Below are 18,065 nucleotides of genomic sequence, written 5' to 3' on the forward strand. Positions count from 1 at the left end.
CTCCTGCACCTATTGTTTATTATCTTTTGCATCACCATTCAATATGATCATGGCTGATCATCCAAAATCAGTACCCCGTTCCTGCTTCCTCCCCATATCCCATGATTCCGTTAGCCCGAAGAGCTAAATCTAACTCTCTCTTGAATACATCTCTCTTGAGCATCAAATGGGTCTGCCTTTGGAACTGGATATTAAAAGCAAAATAGAATGTAATGCTGCTATTATGAATAATGTGATAATATAAACAAATTTATTTTTCAACACCAGCTCATATCACGAAAGATCAGAGGGAAAATCTCAGCACTTAAAATGCATATAGTGAGACTGGAAAATGAAAGGGTAAACCTAAAATCTAGTGTCATTGAGATAGCAAACAAGTGGGTGATAATGTAGAAGATTTAAAATCTGTGGAAATGACAGAAACATTTGGTCATGTTGACAAAAATATTTTAGTCAATCGACGATTACCATTTTTACTCTTAACCCTGTGGGGTTTTGTCTGATAATACGTTTCAGTTTCAGTTTTAGTTTATTTTCACATGTACCGAGGGGACAGTGAAAAGCTTTTGTTGCGTGCTAACCAGTCAGCGAAAGACAATGGGTGGTCATGGTGGCGCAGTGCCGGAGACCCGGGTTCGATCCCGACTACAGGTGCTGTCTGTACGGGGTTTGTACGTTTTCCCCGTGACCTGCCTGGGTTTTCTCCGAGATCTCCTGTTTCCTCCCACAATCCAACGGCGTACAGGTTTGTAGGTTAATTGGCTTGGTAAATGTAAAAATTGTCTCTAGTGGGTGTAGGATAGTGTTAATGTGCGGGGATCGCTGGTCAGCGTGGGCCGAATGGCCTGTTTATTGCCTGGGATATTGCCTGGCAAACTCATGCTGACTATTGCTAATCAGCCCTTGTCCATCCAAATGCCTGTATGTCCTATCCCTCCGAATACCCTCTAGTAACTTTCCAGCTACAGATGTTAAGCTCACTGGCCTATAGTTCCCAGCATTTTCCCAGCAGCCCTTATTGAATAGAGGCACAACATTTGCCGCCCTCCAGTCTTCCGGCACCTCTCTTGTATTTAAAGATGACTCGTAAATGTCAACCAGGGCTCCCGCAATTTCCTTTCTAGTTTCCCCCAATGTCCTCGGATATATCTGATCAGGCCCAGGAGATTTGCATACACGATAGCACCTTCAGCACCTCTTCGACCGTAATACTGACTGCTCTCTAGACACTTCCACTAACTGCCCCAAGTTCTGCCGTCCTCGGTAGGTACAGAGGAGAAATACTCATTGAAGACCTTGCCCATATCCTGTGGCTTCACACAGAGGTGACCGCTTTGATTCCTGATGTTCAGAATAAAAGGACGCACCTTTAGAAAGGAGATGAAGGGGAATTCCTTCAGTCAGACGGTGGTGAATCTGTGAAAATCATTGCCAGTGACAGCTGTGGAGGCCATCATAAAGTATATTTAAGTCATAGATTCTTGATTGGTACAGGTGTCAAAGGTTATGGGGAGAATGCAGGAGAATGGAGTTGAGAGGGAGAGATAGATCAGCCATGATTGTTTGGCGGGGTAGACTTGATGGGCCGAATGGCCTAATTCTTCTCCTATCACTTATGAACTTATGAATCGTGTGAAATGTTATTGGGGGAGGGGGGAGTGGTGATGTAAAAGAACCATAGTATAAACCATGGCCATCCATGGTCAAATTGAATGGGTAGTCCAGAATAATGGGCTGAATGGATTTGCCATGCAATTTCCTATGGAAATAAAATGCAATCAAATTCAACATTTTTTTATTTTAGAGTTAACCTTCCAGTCTCATTATATGCATCATAAATGCTGCGATTTTGCTTCCAATCTTTTGTGATATGGTTTAGTTTAGTTTATTGTCACATGTACCAAGGTACAGTGACAATAAGACTTTGCCTTCCATCACAGTGAGGAGGTGTCGGAGATTCACTGTGATGGATGTTTATGTAAACTGTAAGTGTGGGTCTTGGGGTTTTTTTTTGTAATGTAAAAACTGTAGAAAATGCAATTTCGTTCAAACCAAGTTGTTTGAATGACAATAAAAGGCATTCTATTCTATTCTATTCCACAGTGAAAAGCTTTTTGTCACGTGCTATCCAGTCAGCGGAAAAGCTATACATGATTACTATCAATCCGTCCACAGTGTACAGATACAGGATAAAGGGAATAATGTATAGTGCAAGATAAAGTCGAGTAAAGTCCAATTAAAGATAGTCCGAAGGTCTCCAATGAGGTAGACGGTAGCTCAGGACCTCTCCAGAGTTTAATTTAGTTTAGTTTAGAGATACAGCACGGAAACAGGCTCTTTGGCACATTAACACTATCCTACACACACTACGGACAATTTTTACATTTACCAAGACAATTAACCTACACACCTATGTACGTCTTTGGAGTGGCTTGGGTGAGACTTGGCTTTGATTGTGCTGCTGGCCTTGCCAAGGCAGCGTGAAGCTTAGATGGAGTCAATGGAAAGGAGGTTGGTTTGTGTGATGGTCTGGGTTGCATGTGCAATTCTCTGCAATTTCTTGCAGTCTTGAATGGAGCTGTTCCCAAACCGTGCTGATTTACTTACTTTTGTAAGTAAAATACAGTATCACCTGAAAATTTGAAATAATACTGAAAATGCTATAACTATTGACCGGGTCACGCAGCAACTGTGTAAAGAGAAGCACTGGCCAGACTTCATCAGAACTCATTCATCAGTTCTAATGTATGGTCATCAACCTGAAGCATGAAATTAATTTCTCTCTCCACAGATGCCACCTGACTTGCTCAATATTTACACCATTTTCAGTCTTATTTTAGATGTCCAGGATACTACTGTCTTGAGTTGAGTTTAGTTACGCATACCGTGGTACAGTGAAATGCCTTTGTTGCGAGCTAACAAGTCAGCAGATAGACAATACGTGATTACAGTCAAGCCATCCGCAGTGTACAGATATATGATCAAAAGAATAACGTAAATAATTTTTAGTGCAAGATAAAATTCAATCAAAAGATAGTCCAAGGATCTCCAATGCGGTAAATAGTAACTCTGGACTGCTCTCTGGTCGTTGGTATTTTCCATTGGGGGTCATATTTATTTCAAAGTTCACCTTGGGGAACATAATTATTGTAACAGAAGACCTGTCTTAAAACGGTCAGGCTGAGGAAGGGTCTCGATCCGAAACGTCACCCATTCCTTCTCTCCAGAGATGCTGTCTGTCCCGCTGAGTTACTCCAGCATTTTGTGTCTATCTTCCGTCTAAACCAGCATCTGCAGTTCCTTCCTACACAAAATGGAGGATACATGTCTTCTGCAGGTATCAATTTTCAAAGCCAAAGGAGAAGGGTTAATACTGTGGGGAGAGATGCACATTTTTAACACTTCATTAGCAGCTAATACCAGATAAATATTAACGTAACCAATTTTTTTTTTGGTGCAGTTTGAGAGTAAATAAAAAGCATTTTGTGAGTTTTGACCTCTGATACGTCCAGAATCTTAAGAATTATAGCGAGACTGTAGAGGGGATAATTTGTACCATTGTTTCCATGACAACTCTCTTAACAGAGCATCTCGGCACTATATTTGTAACCATGCTATTTTTCTTCCACATTTGTGCATTCAATTCCCTCTTGAAGGACAGATTGGAACTGAACTCAATCCCATCAACAGTCAGCACATTCCAGATTCCAATCATCACCGATGAGAAAAAGTGTTTTTCCTCGTGTCGGTCTTAATTCTTTTTTTGTGTGCTCTCTATTCTTTAAACATATAAAATTCTTAAAGGATTGGACAGGCTAGATGCAGGAAAAAATTTCCCGATGTTGCGGGGAGTCCAGAACCAAGGGTCACTGTATAAGAATAAGGGTTAGGCCATTTAGGACCGAGATGAGGAAAAACTTTTCACCCTGATAGTTGTGAATCTGTGGAAGGCAGTGGAGGCCAATTCACTGGATGTTTTCATGAGAGAGTTAGATTTAGCTCTTAGGGCTAAAGGAATCAAGGGGCATGGGGGGAAAAGCAGGAACGGGTATTTGGAACTTTGCTTGCAGTTCTGGTCACTTCATTGCCAGAAGGACGTGGAGACTTTGGAAAGGGTACAGAGAAGTTTCCTGAATGATGCCTGGATTAATGGGTGTTTTAACTTTAGGGAAAAGTTGGGCAGACATGGATTGGTTTCTCTGGAACACTGGAGGTTGCGGTGAGAATTGATAAATGTATTCAAGAGAGAGTTAGATCTAGCTCTTGGGGCTAACGGAATCAAGGGTGTATGGAAAGAAAGCAGGAACGTGGTGCTGATTCTGAATGATCAGCCATGATCATATTGAATGGCAGTGCTCGCTCGAAGTGCCGAATGGCCTACTCCTGCACCTATTTTTCTATGTTTTTCTATGTTTCTGACCCCCTCCACCAAAGGGAAGAGCTCCTCACAATATAGATCCATCATCATTTCGTGCCTTTGCTTCCAACAGTCCACCATCCACACCTTGTCTGCCCAGGAACTATCAATGGTCTCAACAGACTTTAGACTCTACTTTAGACTTTAGAGATACAGTGCGGAAACAGGCCCTTTGGCCTACAAGGTCCTTGCCGACTAGCGTTCACCCTGTACACTACACACTATACTATCCTACACACTATGAACAATTTTACAATTTTACCGAAGCCAATTAACCTATAAACCTGAAAGTGGACACAAAAGCTGGTGTAACTAAGCGTGTCGACACGAAACGTCACCTATTCCTTTTCTCTGGAGATGCTGTCTGACCCACTGAGTGATTCCAGTTTTTTTGTGGAGGAAACTGAAGATCTCGGAGAAAACCCACACGGTCACAGGGAGAACGTACAAACTCCACACAGACAGTCGGGATCGAACCCTGGTCTCTGGCGCTACAGGCGCTGTAAGGCAGCAACTCTACCGCTGCACCACCATGGTACCGCAGGAGTTGGTGAAACCAGTTATAGAAACCAAAGATTCTACTAGAGACTAGAGAAAGTTGCAACTAGGGAGCAGTCCTGAACTGCTATCTACCTTATTGGAGACCCTCGGACTATCTTTGATCGGAATTTACTGTCTTTACCCTGCACTAAATGTTATTCCCTGATCATGTATCTATACACTGTAACGGCTCGATTGTAATCATGTATTGTCTTTCCACTGACTGGATAGCACGCAACAACAGCTTTTTACTGCACCTCAGTACATGTGACAAAGGTCACAATTAAACGGAACTAACGGAACTTTGCTGGACTGGAACAAAGTGACCATTGGGACTGTATTGACTACTTTTGTAACATTGTCAGCGTCATTTACGTGGCGACTCTTTGCATACTTATATATTGTACGCAAAACTAAGAATTTCACTGTACCAAGTACCTTGGACCAAATGCTGGCAGGTGGGACTAGTGCAGTTGGGATATGTGGGCAAGTTGGGCGGAAGGGCCTGTTTCCACGCAGTATCACTCTATGACGTCTGATGAAATACCAGTCTGACGAAGGGTTTCGGCCCGAAACGTCACCTATTTCCTTCACTCCATAGATGCTGCTGCACCCGCTGAGTTTCTCCAGCATTTTTGTGTACCATCACTCTATGACTCCATGACTCTAAGTGCATGTGACAATAAAGCATCAGCATCATCATCATCATCATTTTAGTTCTAGTCCATCACCATGCTAGATGTTTTTTTTCCATCAAGTATAATCCTTTTCATACATTCTGCACTTCATGGTTATAACAATAACAAAAACAGAGAGATGTTGTAGGGAGTCCAAAATCATCGGCACTCTATGTTTCAGAGAGCCTTCAGATTGTGCGATGGTATTAACAAAAAACTATTCCTTGTTAAATGTCCGTTACATGTATAATTAAATATTCATGGTAGTGATACTAAAATGATTCTGAAGCCATCATTGAATTCTCTTAGGTTTTAGTCAAATGGATGAGTGAAATGATTGTATGAAGTTCAATTTGACAGTGGAGATTCTCCAAAACATGGATTTGTTGTGCCAAGTGGGCATTATCTACCCTGTAAATGCAACATGAAAGTTCAATTATAGTCGTAACAAATTTGAGTTTTGTGTAACAATCGTACAAAAGGTAAAATACAATACAATACAATACAATTTATTTGTCATTTGGACCCCTTGAGGTTCAAACGAAATGTTGTTTCTACAGTCATACACACAAAAAAGAACCAAGACACAACACAATTTACACAAACATCCATCACAGCGCATCTCCTCCTCGCTGTGATGGAAGACAAAGACTTATCTCTCCCCTGCACTTCCCATTCCCCTCCCGATGTCAGAGTCAAAGTCAAAGTCAAAGCCCCCGGTCGGCGATGGTAATTGTCCCGCGGCCATTTACGCCGCGCCGGGTGATGCAAGGCCACGCTCCGGGTCTTGTTGTTGGAGCACCGGCGTGCGCTAGCAAAGTCCCGCAGCCATTACAAGCCACGCGGGGCGGTGATGTAAGGCCCCGCTCCAGGTACTCTTCAACCCCGCAACTCGGGCGGGAGAAGTCGCCGTTGCGGAAGCCCCGAAAAGCAGTCTCCCAGCAGGGACCCGCGGGCTCACGGTGTTCCTGTCTGCCAGACCTGCGGTAAGCCTCCGAATCCCCGGGGTCGGGTCGCAGCCGAGCGCCACCACCGCTCCTCCCGCTCCGAACTCGGCCAGCTCCGCGATGGTGAGTAGGTCCGCAGGCTCCGTGACTGGAGCCCCAGGTCGTTCCTGCTGGAGGCCGCTCCACGGTGCTAGGCCCCAACGACAACGGAGACCCGACACACTCCCCACACACATACCCACACCCATACACAAAAAATAAAAATAAAAACTACATTCAAACGAGACAAAAAATAATAAAAAGACAGACGGACTGCAGAGGCCGCAGCGACATAAATGAATCTATGAGAACTGGAAAATACCATTGCAGTCTCTCAAGGTTCAGGAGTTTAGAGATACAGTGCGGAAACAGGTCCTTCGGCCCACCGCGTCTGCACAGACTTTCACACTTCTATACTTTTTGCCCGAGGGGAGAGGGGAGACGAAGGAGTGGCCATGGTGCGACTCATCCTTGATTACGCTACCGGCCTTGCCGAGGCAGCGTGAGGTATAAATGAGGTCAATGGAAGGGAGGTCTGAAGAAGTGTTTCGACCTGAAGCGTCGCCTACTCCCTTTCCCCATCGATGCTGCCTTACCCACTGAGTTTCTCCACTATTTTTTGTCTACTTTCAATGGAAGGGAGGTTGGTTTGTGTGATGGTCTGGGCTGCGTCCACAATTCGCTGTAATTTCTTGCGGTCCTGGATGGGGCTGTTCCCAAACCAAGCTGTGATTCATCCCGATAAAATGCTTTCCGCAGCGCACCTGTGGATGTCGGGTATTGGAGGAGATTGCCGGCTGGAATATTGCATTCTAAAATGTTAATGTTTCCTTTCAGGATGTTTGATTACCACGGCCGCATACCTCCACCTCCCCGCGCCGTCATACCGATCAAACGCCCGCGTATCGCCATACCCGTCACACGCAGAGGCAAGGGTGGTTTCCCCATGAAAGGAGGTCCACGATCTACGATCACAGGGACAGCATCCGTGGGACCAAAATGTGAGGCAATGCCGTGATTGAATGTCCTCGGCTAAATCTCTATTTCTTTAAAAGTCTTCGATGAATTCACACGTTTTTTTTAATTGTGTATTAGCAATCAATGGCACCTCTTCCTCTCGATTTGTGCAATTGTTTAGGTGACAACTGCAAGATTTAGTTTAGCGAGAGAAACCCTTCTCTCCTCTGGAGAGAAGGAATGGGTGACGTTTACGGGCAGAGACCCCTCTTCAGACTTCAGTCGACCCAAAACGTCATCCATTCCTTCTCTGCAGAGATGCTGCTTGTCCCGCTTCTCTCTTGCAAAGCTGTACGCCTTGAGAGTGTGAGAAAAACCGGAGCATCTGGAGAAAACCCGTGCAATCACGGAGAGAACGTACAAACTCCGTACAGACAGCACCCGTAATCATGATTGAACCCAGGCGCCACCGTGCCCGCCAACTATCTATGTTCTATTAGATTTTACTCTAATTAATATACCCGGGTATAGTTGTAAGATAAGTGATGGTCTTAGAATCATGCTCGACACAGACAGTGTGGGCCAAAGGGCCTGTTCATGTTCTGTACTGTTCTATGTTCTCTGTTCCATCTACAACCCTTTGTTCTATCGTCAAAGTCTAATGAGTTGATGGATAAATGGTTAGTCTCAGCAGTGGCAGCATATGGCTGGAAAACCTTTGTAAATGATTTGCAGCACAGCAATTAAATATAATTAACCTCCCAATCTTCCTGTGCAAAAGCAATCTCAAAGTCTAATGCGTATTATATCTCCTGGGATGTCCCAGGACTAACATGGGAGGAATAAAGGAGCTGTGGGATAGGAACAGGACAACATTGGATCAGCCCAGGGAGATATAAGAAACATAGAAACATTGGAAATAGGTGCAGGAGCAGGCCATTCGGCCCTTCCAGCCAGCACCGCCATTCAATATGATCATGGCTGATCATTCAGAATCAGCACCCCGTTCCTGCTTTCTCCCCATACACCCTTGATTCCGTTAGCCCTGAGAGCTAGATCTAACTCTCTCTTGAATACATTTATCAATGCTCACCGCAACCTCCAGTGTACCAGAGAAACCAATCCATGTCTGCCCAACTTTTCCCTAAAGTTAAAACACCCCTTAATCCAGGCATCATTCAGGAAACTTCTCTGTACCCTTTCCAAAGCCTCCACGTCCTTCTGGCAATGAAGTGACCAGAACTGCAAGCAAAATTCCAAATGAACGAAAGATATGCAAAAAGGTAACAAATGTTAAAGGAAACAGGCCATTGTTAGCTGTTTACTGGAGAAATAATGATTTTTCTAACTTCAAATAACCCCTGCATTCCCTCTCTCTCCATTCCTCCCCCACCCAAGTCACACAAGCTTTTCGTTCTCACCTAGTAAACAATGGCCTGTTTTCTTTATCATTGTTACTTTTTTGCTTATCTTTCATTAAATTGTTCTACATCCCTCTAGTCTACATCATCGTCTCTATCCCTCGTTTCCCTTTCCCGTGACTTTCAGTCTGAAGAAGGGTCTCGACCCGAAACGTCACCCATTCCTTCTCTCCAGAGATGCTGCCTGTCCCGCTGAGTTACTCCAGCATTTTAGAGAAAACATAGAAAAACATCGAAAATAGGTGCAGGAGGAGGCCATTTGGCCCTTTGAGCCGACACTGCCATTCATTGTGATCATGGCTGATCATCCAAAATCAGTAACCCGTGCCTGCCTTCTCCCCATATTCCTTGATTCCGCTAGCCCCTGGAGCTCTATCTAACTCTCTTTTATCCAGGAATTGACCTCAACTGCCTTCTGTGGCAGAGAATTCCACAAATGTTGTGCCTATCTCCGGTTTATTCCAGCATCTGCAGTTCCTTCCTACACACTGGATCAGCCCGACATGTAACATCTGAGGGCTTGACCCAATTAAAAGAAAGTCAGGCACCTAATAAGATTCTTTCACTCAAACACCACAAAGACATGGAGTGCATGGACAAACATAACACTGGATAATCGCGAGGGTTTAACTGAGATTAAGGTGCAGATTAACCAGCGTTTCATGAAAAAGGAGAGGTTTTGAGGGCTCAATGCAGGTTATCTTCCTACAGTCCAAATTCTTGTGCAGACCCTACAGTTGGATTACATAGAGATTACATTGTGTATGAAATCATGAGGGGAATAGAGAGGGTGAACGCACAGAGTCTTCCCACTTAGACGGTGTCCCACTTAGGCGATATTTTCGGCAACTGTCACAGTCGTAGCAGGTCGCCGAATAAGCGGCGACTGGACCCCCCCCCCCCCGTGACAATGTCTACAACAAGCTACGACAACCTACCACCTAGTCAACGTCAAGCTATCGCAAGCTACTGACAACTAGTGACCCATTTGGACGTCTACCTACGACCACACCTACGACTACCTACGACCACACAGGTGACAACCTACGACAACCAAAGTCAACCTACGTCCACCCGCGGCAAGCTGCGGCAAGCAACGACCCTGTCGTTGACAACTGAAGGCAATTCAGTCACCGGTACCTGTCGCCGGTTGACGCAGGGTTGAAGTAGATTGACAGAGGTAGTCGCCAATGGAATTCACCGAAGTCAGCATCCGGTAACAACCAACGTCACCTGCCGACAACCTGCATCAGCCTGGCGACAACCTACGACAGCGCCTACAACAGGAGAAGCTACGTCAAGTCCACAGTCGCCGAAGATTTTTGGACATTTCAAAAATCCAGCGGCGACCAGAAAAACGTTACAACTCTTTAGGAGACTTGAGGAGACTACTCATAACCATACAGGCGTCACCCCGCGACCATGTGGCGACAGTCTAGTCGCCTGTAGTTGCCGGGAAAATCGCTGATGTGGGACAGAGGCTTAAGGGAATCAACAACCACAGGACATAGTTTTAAGGTGAAAAGGGAAACTTTGAATAGGACTAGAGCACGAATACCCTACCTTGCTTCCTGCGCTCCACTCAATACAAAGCTATAAAAATAGGTTGAGCAAGATATCAAAGTAAGTCAATAATATCATTAAGTCAACTCAAAAAGATATGCTGATTGCATTTGGAGCAGTTTTGTTCACCTTGCTACAGGAAGGATGTTGTTAAGCTGGAGAGAGTACAGAGAAGAATTACAAGGATGTTACGAGGACTTGAGGGCCAGAGCTCTAGGAAGAGGTTGGTCTTTAGTTCTTGGAGTATAGGAGGCTGAGGGGTGATCTTATAGAGGTCATAGAGGTCATAAGGGATAGGAATGGAATTAGTCCATTTGACCCATCAAGTCTACTCCGCCATTCAATCATGGCCGATCGATCTCTCCCTCCTAACCCCATTCTCCTGCCTTCTCCCCATAACCTCTGACACCCGTACTAATCAAGAATCTATCTATCTCTGCCTTAAAAAATATCCACTGACTTGGCCTCCACAGCCTTTTGTGGCAAAGAATTTCACAGATTCACCACCCTCCGACTAAAGTAATTTCTCCTCATCTCCTTTCTGAATGAACGTCCTTTAATTCTGAGGCTATGACCTCTAGTCCTAGACTCTCCCTCTAGTGGAAACATCCTCTCCACATCCACTCTATTCTGTATGTTTCAATGAGGCCCCTCTTCATTCTTCTAAACTCCAGCAAGCACGGGCCCTGATCCAACAAACGCTCGTCATAGGTTAACCTACTGGGATCATTCCTGGGATCAAAGGTGTATAAGATCATGATGGGGAATAGATAAGGTGAACACAGGTTCTTTTACCCACAATAAGGGAATCAAGAATCAAAGGATGTAGGTTTAAGGTGAGAAGGGAAAGGTTTAATAGGAACTTGGGGGGGAAACTTCTTCACCAATGCGTGACGGGCATTTGGAATGAGCTGCCAGAGGAGGTAGTTAAGGCAGATACTATAACAGCATTTAAAAGACATTTGGATAGGTACATGGATAGGAAGGGTTGAGAGGGACATGGGCTTGGAATGTCTGGAATGCATTGCTGGGGTGGTGGTTGAGGCAGATACAATAGTGGCATTCAAGAGACTTTTAGATAGGCACATGGATATACAGGGAATGGAAGGATGTGGATTATGTGCAGGTAGATAAGAGACAGAGGTGGCATCATGTTCGGCACAGACATTGTGGGTCGAAGGGCCTGTTCTTGTATCTTACTGTTCAATGTTTAATATTCTATGTGCTTCTTCAGTGCTGTGTCAATCTGATCTCTCATCTGCTGAAGCGCACATGTTGGTTCTCCATACAGATGAGATCTGAATTATAAATCACACCCATCTCTACGCTGCTAGACTGAACAGTTGCCTGACAGGCTGCACTGGTCAACTATGCAACAGTCAAGATAAATGGTTTCATTATATCTGCCTGTCAGTGTGTCATGTTATATCATCAGCGCTATGAATAGCAAGGATGGAATACTTTAAAACATCAATTCCCCCATTGTGTGGCCGGTGTCAAACGTTGATGCGAGGAACTGCAAATGCTGGGTAGTACACAAAAGGACACAGTGTGCTGGAGTAATTTAGCCGGTCAGGCAACATCTCTGGAGAACATGGATAGGCGACGTTTTGGATCAGGTCCTTCTTCAGACGTGGACCAAGGAACTGAATTCAAAAGGCAAGATGATAATGAATGTTCTTGATCGAATGTCGCATCATTGAAACTCTCGCCAATGGGTATCTAGGTAGGTTTCCGACCCGAAATGTCACCTGTCCATGTTCTCCAGAGATGCTGCCTGTCCCGCCAGCACTTTGTGCCTTTTTCAGTGTCAAATGTTGTTGACATTTGAATCATCTTTTGGCAACTTAACGTCAAGTCAAGTCAAGAGAGTTTATTGTCATGTGTCCCAGATAGGACAATGAAATTCTCGCTTGAAATAACGTTGTATTTATATACAGCTGTTACCTATGTTGATACTGTGATAGAGTCATAGAGTGATACAGTGTGGAAACAGGCCCTTTGGCCCAACTTGCCCACACCGGCCAACAATGTCCCAGCTACACTAGTCCCACCTGCACACGTTTGGTCCCTCTCCCTCCAAACCTCTCCTATCCATCCATCGATCAGAATCATTGACATGAGACAGGGCCAGAAGCAACATCACACTTTACGTAGACACAAGCGGTTGCAGACCGTACAGCAGTGGGGAAAACAGAAACCTGAATCGAGAGATTGAAAGAGACACAAGGAACTGCAGATGCCAGTTTACAAAAAAGGTCACAAAGTGCTGGAGTGACTCAGCGGTCTGAAGAAGGGGCTCGACCCGAAACGTCACCTATTCCTTGTTCTCCAGAGATGATACCTGACCCAATGAGTTACTCCAGTACTTTGTGTCTATCTTTGGTATAAACCAGCATCTGCAGTTCTTTATTTCTACAGGTCAGACAGCATCACTGGAGGTGATGTTTCAGGACGTTCTTCAGAGCGATTGTAGTTGGGGGAGAAAACTGGAAGAGAGTTAGGGGTTGGACAAAGACCGTCGAGTGGTAGATGCAGGTGAGGGGGGGGGGGGGGGGGGGGCGGTTTGATTGGCAAATGGTTGATTCAAGACTAACGATGAAAAGACAATATGCTGTATGATAAGGAGATTAGAACTGAAGAGGTATTGAATGCAGAACCACTAAAATGTGACACCAGGTGAAGCTGAAAGTGGGACGGGATTGTAGGAGAAATAGGTGTGAATTCAGGTTGGGCTCAGGGAAGACGGTGAAGGGAGAAAGGGGGGGGGGGGGGGGGGGGTGGTTTGTTGTTGGTTAGTTACCTAGAATTGGAGAATTCAATGTTCATACCATTGAGTTGTAAACCACTAAAGTGGAATATGAGGCACTGTTCCTTCAGTTTGTGGGTGGCCTCATCAGACAATGGAGGAGGCCCAGGACAGAAAGATCAGTATGGGGTTGGGAAGGGGAGTTAAAATGGTTAGCAACCAGCAGATCCAGCAGGCCTTGGGAGACCGAGCAGAAGTGTTTGGCGAAAAGGTCGCCATGACTACACTCAGGTCATAAGGTCATAAGGAATAGGAGTAGAATTAGGACATTCGGCCTATCAAGTCTACTCCGCCATTCAATCATGGCTGATCTATCTCTCCCTTCTAACCCCATTCTCTTGCCTTCTCCCCATAACCCCTGACACCTGTACTAATCACAAATCTATTTATCTCTGCCTTAAAAATATCCACTGACTTGGCCTCCACAGCCTTCTGTAGCAAAGAATTTCACAGATTCACCACCTTCTGACAAAATAAATGTCTCCTCATCTCCTTTCTGAAAGAACATCCTTTAATTCTGAGGCTATGACCTCTAGTCCTAGACTCTCCCTCTGGTGGAAATATCCTCTCCACATCCGCAGTCTCGCAGATGTAAAGAAGGCCACATCAGGGTGGGCTGCTAAGGTCCCTGGGAGGATGTGAGGTAGTGGGGTGATGGGGTGGCACGGTGGCACAGCGGTAGAGTTGCTGCCTTACAGCGCCAGAGACCCGGATTTGATCCTGACCACGGGTGTGGTCTGTACGGAGTTTTACGTTCTCCCCGTGACCTGCGTGGGTTTTCTCTGGGTGCTCCCAAAGAGCGTGGGAGAAAACCCAAAGGTGAGCAGCTCCTTCGTGCCGCAGTTGAACCAGCGACCTAAGGATGACTATGTTTCCACTACAATCCTCCACTCTACCAACTGAGCCATCAAAGGAAAGCTCAAGATTGCAGCAGCTGCAGTTCTTTGCATTGCCACCTTACCTCACCTCATTCCAGCCTCGTTTCACTTTCCTTTCCTGAAGAAGGGTCTCGACCCGAAACGGCACCCATTCCTTCTCTCCAGAGATGCTGTCTGTCCCACTGTTACTCCAGTATTTTGTGTCTTTCTTTGGTTAAACCAGCATCTGCAGTTCCTTCCTACACACTTTTATGTCTTGATTCTTCCAACATCCTCAGAGTTCATCAGTTATTTAAATTTAAATTTTATGTCACTGTGATTGAATGGTCTAGATATGAAAGAATTATTCTGCCTATTTAAATTCATAGAATAGTACACAGCTTTTCTAAATTAATCTTCAAGACTGATCTGAAAGCTTTCAAATGTGATCAAATTAAACAGAATCCGGGTATTGTTGAATGCAGAATTTATTATTGCATTCCTCATTAATAATACAAACCTGTTGCTATCTATTATTATCTATGCAGTTATTATTATCTTCTGCAATTGTACAGGGCCCTAGTGAGACCACACCTGGAGTATTGTGTGCAGTTTTGGCCCCCTAATTTGAGGAGGGACATTCTTGCTATTGAGGGAGTGCAGCGTAGGTTTACAAGGTTAATTCCCGGGATGGCGGGACTGTCATATGCTGAGTGAATGGAGCGGCTGGGCTTGTATACTCTGGAGTTTAGAAGGATGAGAGGGGATCAAATTGAAACATATAAGATTATTAAGGGTTTGGACACGCTAGAGGCAGGAAACATGTTCCCGATGTTGGGGGAGTCCAGAACCAGGGGCCACAGTTTAAGAATAAGGAGTAAGCCATTTAGAACGGAGACGAGGAAACACTTTTTCTCACAGAGAGTGGTGAGTCTGTGGAATTCTCTGCCTCAAGAGGGCGGTGGAGGCAGGTTCTCTGGATACTTTCAAGCGAGAGCCAGATAGGGCTCTTAAAGATAGCGGAGTCAGGGGATATGGGGAGAAGGCAGGAACGGGTTATTGATTGGGGATGATCAGCCATGATCACATTGAATGGCGGTGCTGGCTCGAAGGGCCGAATGGTCTACTCCTGCACCTATTGTCTATTGTCTATTATTAGATAAATAATACAAACGCAGCTCCACTGACATTTCCATTTATTGAGTAGATTTATCTAAATAGTTGAAATGAATGCCAGTTTCAATTTAGTTATTGCGCAGTTATTAATCAGCTACAACCCAAGTGAACTTCCGTGCAGATGTTGGGCGGCTTGGTGGCGCAGCGTTAGAGTTTCGGCCTTACAGCGCCAGAGACCCGGATTCGTTCCGACTACGGGTGCTGTCTGTACGGAGTTTGTCCATTCTCCCCATGACTTGCATTGGTTTTCTCCAAGATCTTCGGTTTCTTCCCACACTCCAAAGACGTACAGGTTTGTAGGTTAATTGGCTTGATATAATTGAAAATTGTCCCTAGTGTGTGTAGGATAGTGTTAGTGTGTGAGAATCGCTGGTCAGTGCAGACTCGGTGGGCTGAAGGGCATGTTTCTGAATGTTTCTCGAAACTAAACGAGTCCCAAGATAGACTCGAAAAGCTGGAGTAACTCAGTGGGACAGGCAGCATCTCTGGAGAGAAGGAATGGGTGATGTTTCGGGTCGAGATCCTCATTCAGATCTGTCTGAAGAAGGATCTCAACCCAAAACATCACCCATTCCTTCTCTCCAGAGATGCTGCCTGTCCCGCTGAGTTACTCCAGCATTTTGTGTCTACCCACACCAACCTTTCTATCCTTGATAGTGACAAACCAGAAGAAGAGCACCTCATATTCCGTGTTGGTAGCTTACAACCCAACAGTATGAACATTGGATTCTCCAATCACTAGTAATATCCCTCCTACTAACCCTATCTTTCTACTGCCCACCCCCACCCACACCCCAGTGCCGACACATTTGTCCCATCATCTCCCACCACAACAGTCACCCTGTTCTCTTCCCCTCCTTCATAAACTCATCCCCCACCCCCGGTTCCTCCATTCCCCTTTTCTCTCATCTTTTCCCTCCACCCCATCCCCTTCTACCCATATCTCTCACTCCAGCTTTACATTTCATTCCTCCTCTTCTTTCCATATCAGACACCCTTTTGTCTCCTTCTCACCTCTAAACATTGTCGCCGACTCCATCCATCTGCCAATTGCCCCCCTATCCTCGCCTGCATCCACCTATCACTTATAGACACAAAATGCTTGAGTAACTCAGCGGGTCAGGCAGCCTCTCTGAAGAAAATGGATAGGTGACTTTTCGGGTCGGGTCCCTTCATCAAACTGATCCATTTTCTCCAGAGATGCAGCCTGATCCACTGAGTTACTCCAGCATTTCGTGTCTATCTTTGGTAAACCAGCATCTGCAGTTCCCTTTTTGTGCATTCCACCTATCACTTGCAGGCTTTTGCTCCACGTTCACTCAATTTTCCAGCTTTCTCTCCACTCTCCTAACTAGTCTGGAGAAGGGCCCCGAAACACGACATTGTGTGTCCATTTCCCTCCATAGATGCTGCCTGACCAGCTGAGTTTCTCCAGCACTTTGTTTTTTTGCTCGAGATTTCAGCATTGGCCGTTCCTTGTGCCTCTGAATGATCATCATTCTCTTAGTATTGTAGAAGGCGTCTCACTGTATTGCACAGCTGAGGGAATAAATTAGATATTAGTTGCTTTGGAAATTTAAAAACATAAGCTTAAGGGCCAGAAATAATTATGAAGCTTAGTCTGGTCAGCTAAAGATGGTTATTACAAAAGAATATTGTGTTTGAAAAGGCAAATAATGGAAGAAAGATACTGATTAAATGCACTGAACAGATCAGCAGCAGAAGAGGGATGATCTTATAGAGGTGTATTAAATAATGAGAGGAATAGATTAGGTGGATGCACAGACTCTCTTGCCCAGAGTGGGGGAATCCAGAGCCAGAGGTTTAATGTGAAGGGGGAAAGATTTGCTTGGAATCTGAGGGGTAACTTTTTCGCGCAAAGGGTGGTGGGTGCGTGGAATGTGCTGCCGGAGGAGGTAGTTGAGTCAGGGACTATCACAATGTTTATGAAGCAATTAGACAGGTTCATGGATAGGACAGGTTCAGAGGGATATGGACCAAATGCAGGCAGGTGGGACTAATGTAGATGGGGCATGCTGGTCGGTGTGGGCAAGTTGGATCGAAGGGCCTATATCCACACTGTATGCCTCTATAACCTGATGAAGGACCCTTACACCCCCCCCCCTACCCCCCCCCCCCCACCCCCCCAGCGCCCCCACCGGAGAATCCTGACCTGAAACGTCACTGATCCATGTTCATCTATCCTGAAACGTCACCGATCCATGTTCACCTATCCATGTTCACCAGAGATGCTGTCTGACCTTGAGTTATTCCAGCACTTTGTGTCCCTATATAGATAGGAATCTTGAACTTGTCTCTCCTGGCTCAGGAAACATGAAAATTCTGAGCTATTTTAGTGAGTAAATGTATAGAGAATACTAACCTGTATTTCTTAGGATTGGAAGGACAGCCAGGAGAACATTTAGAGTGATACAACATGGAAACAAGCCCTTTGACCCAACATGCCCACACTGGCCAACATGTCCCAGTTACACTAGTCCACCTGCCTACATTCGGCCCATATCCCTCCAAACCTGTCCTATCCATGTACCTGTCTGTCTCTTAAACGTTGAGATCGTCCCTGCCTCAACTACCTTCTCTGGCAGCTTGTTCCATTACACCCGCCACCCTTTGTGTGAAAAAGTTACCCCTCAGATTCCTA

At 45.2% G+C, this 18,065-nt stretch overlaps 1 protein-coding gene across 2 annotated transcripts in view; it reads left to right on the forward strand.

Moving 5' to 3' along the window:
• Nucleotides 1–18,065, forward strand: part of ralyl (RALY RNA binding protein like) — a 405,283-nt gene that overhangs the window by 339,735 nt on the left and 47,483 nt on the right. For both annotated transcript variants that reach the window (XM_033020191.1, XM_033020192.1), the window contains exon 4: nucleotides 7,458–7,621. In XM_033020191.1, coding sequence (XP_032876082.1) covers nucleotides 7,458–7,621 — 164 coding nt within the window. The remainder of the gene's footprint in view (nucleotides 1–7,457; nucleotides 7,622–18,065) is intronic.

This window comes from Amblyraja radiata, chromosome 4 (genome assembly GCF_010909765.2).
Source record: "Amblyraja radiata isolate CabotCenter1 chromosome 4, sAmbRad1.1.pri, whole genome shotgun sequence".
Classification (NCBI taxonomy): Eukaryota; Metazoa; Chordata; class Chondrichthyes; order Rajiformes; family Rajidae; genus Amblyraja; species Amblyraja radiata.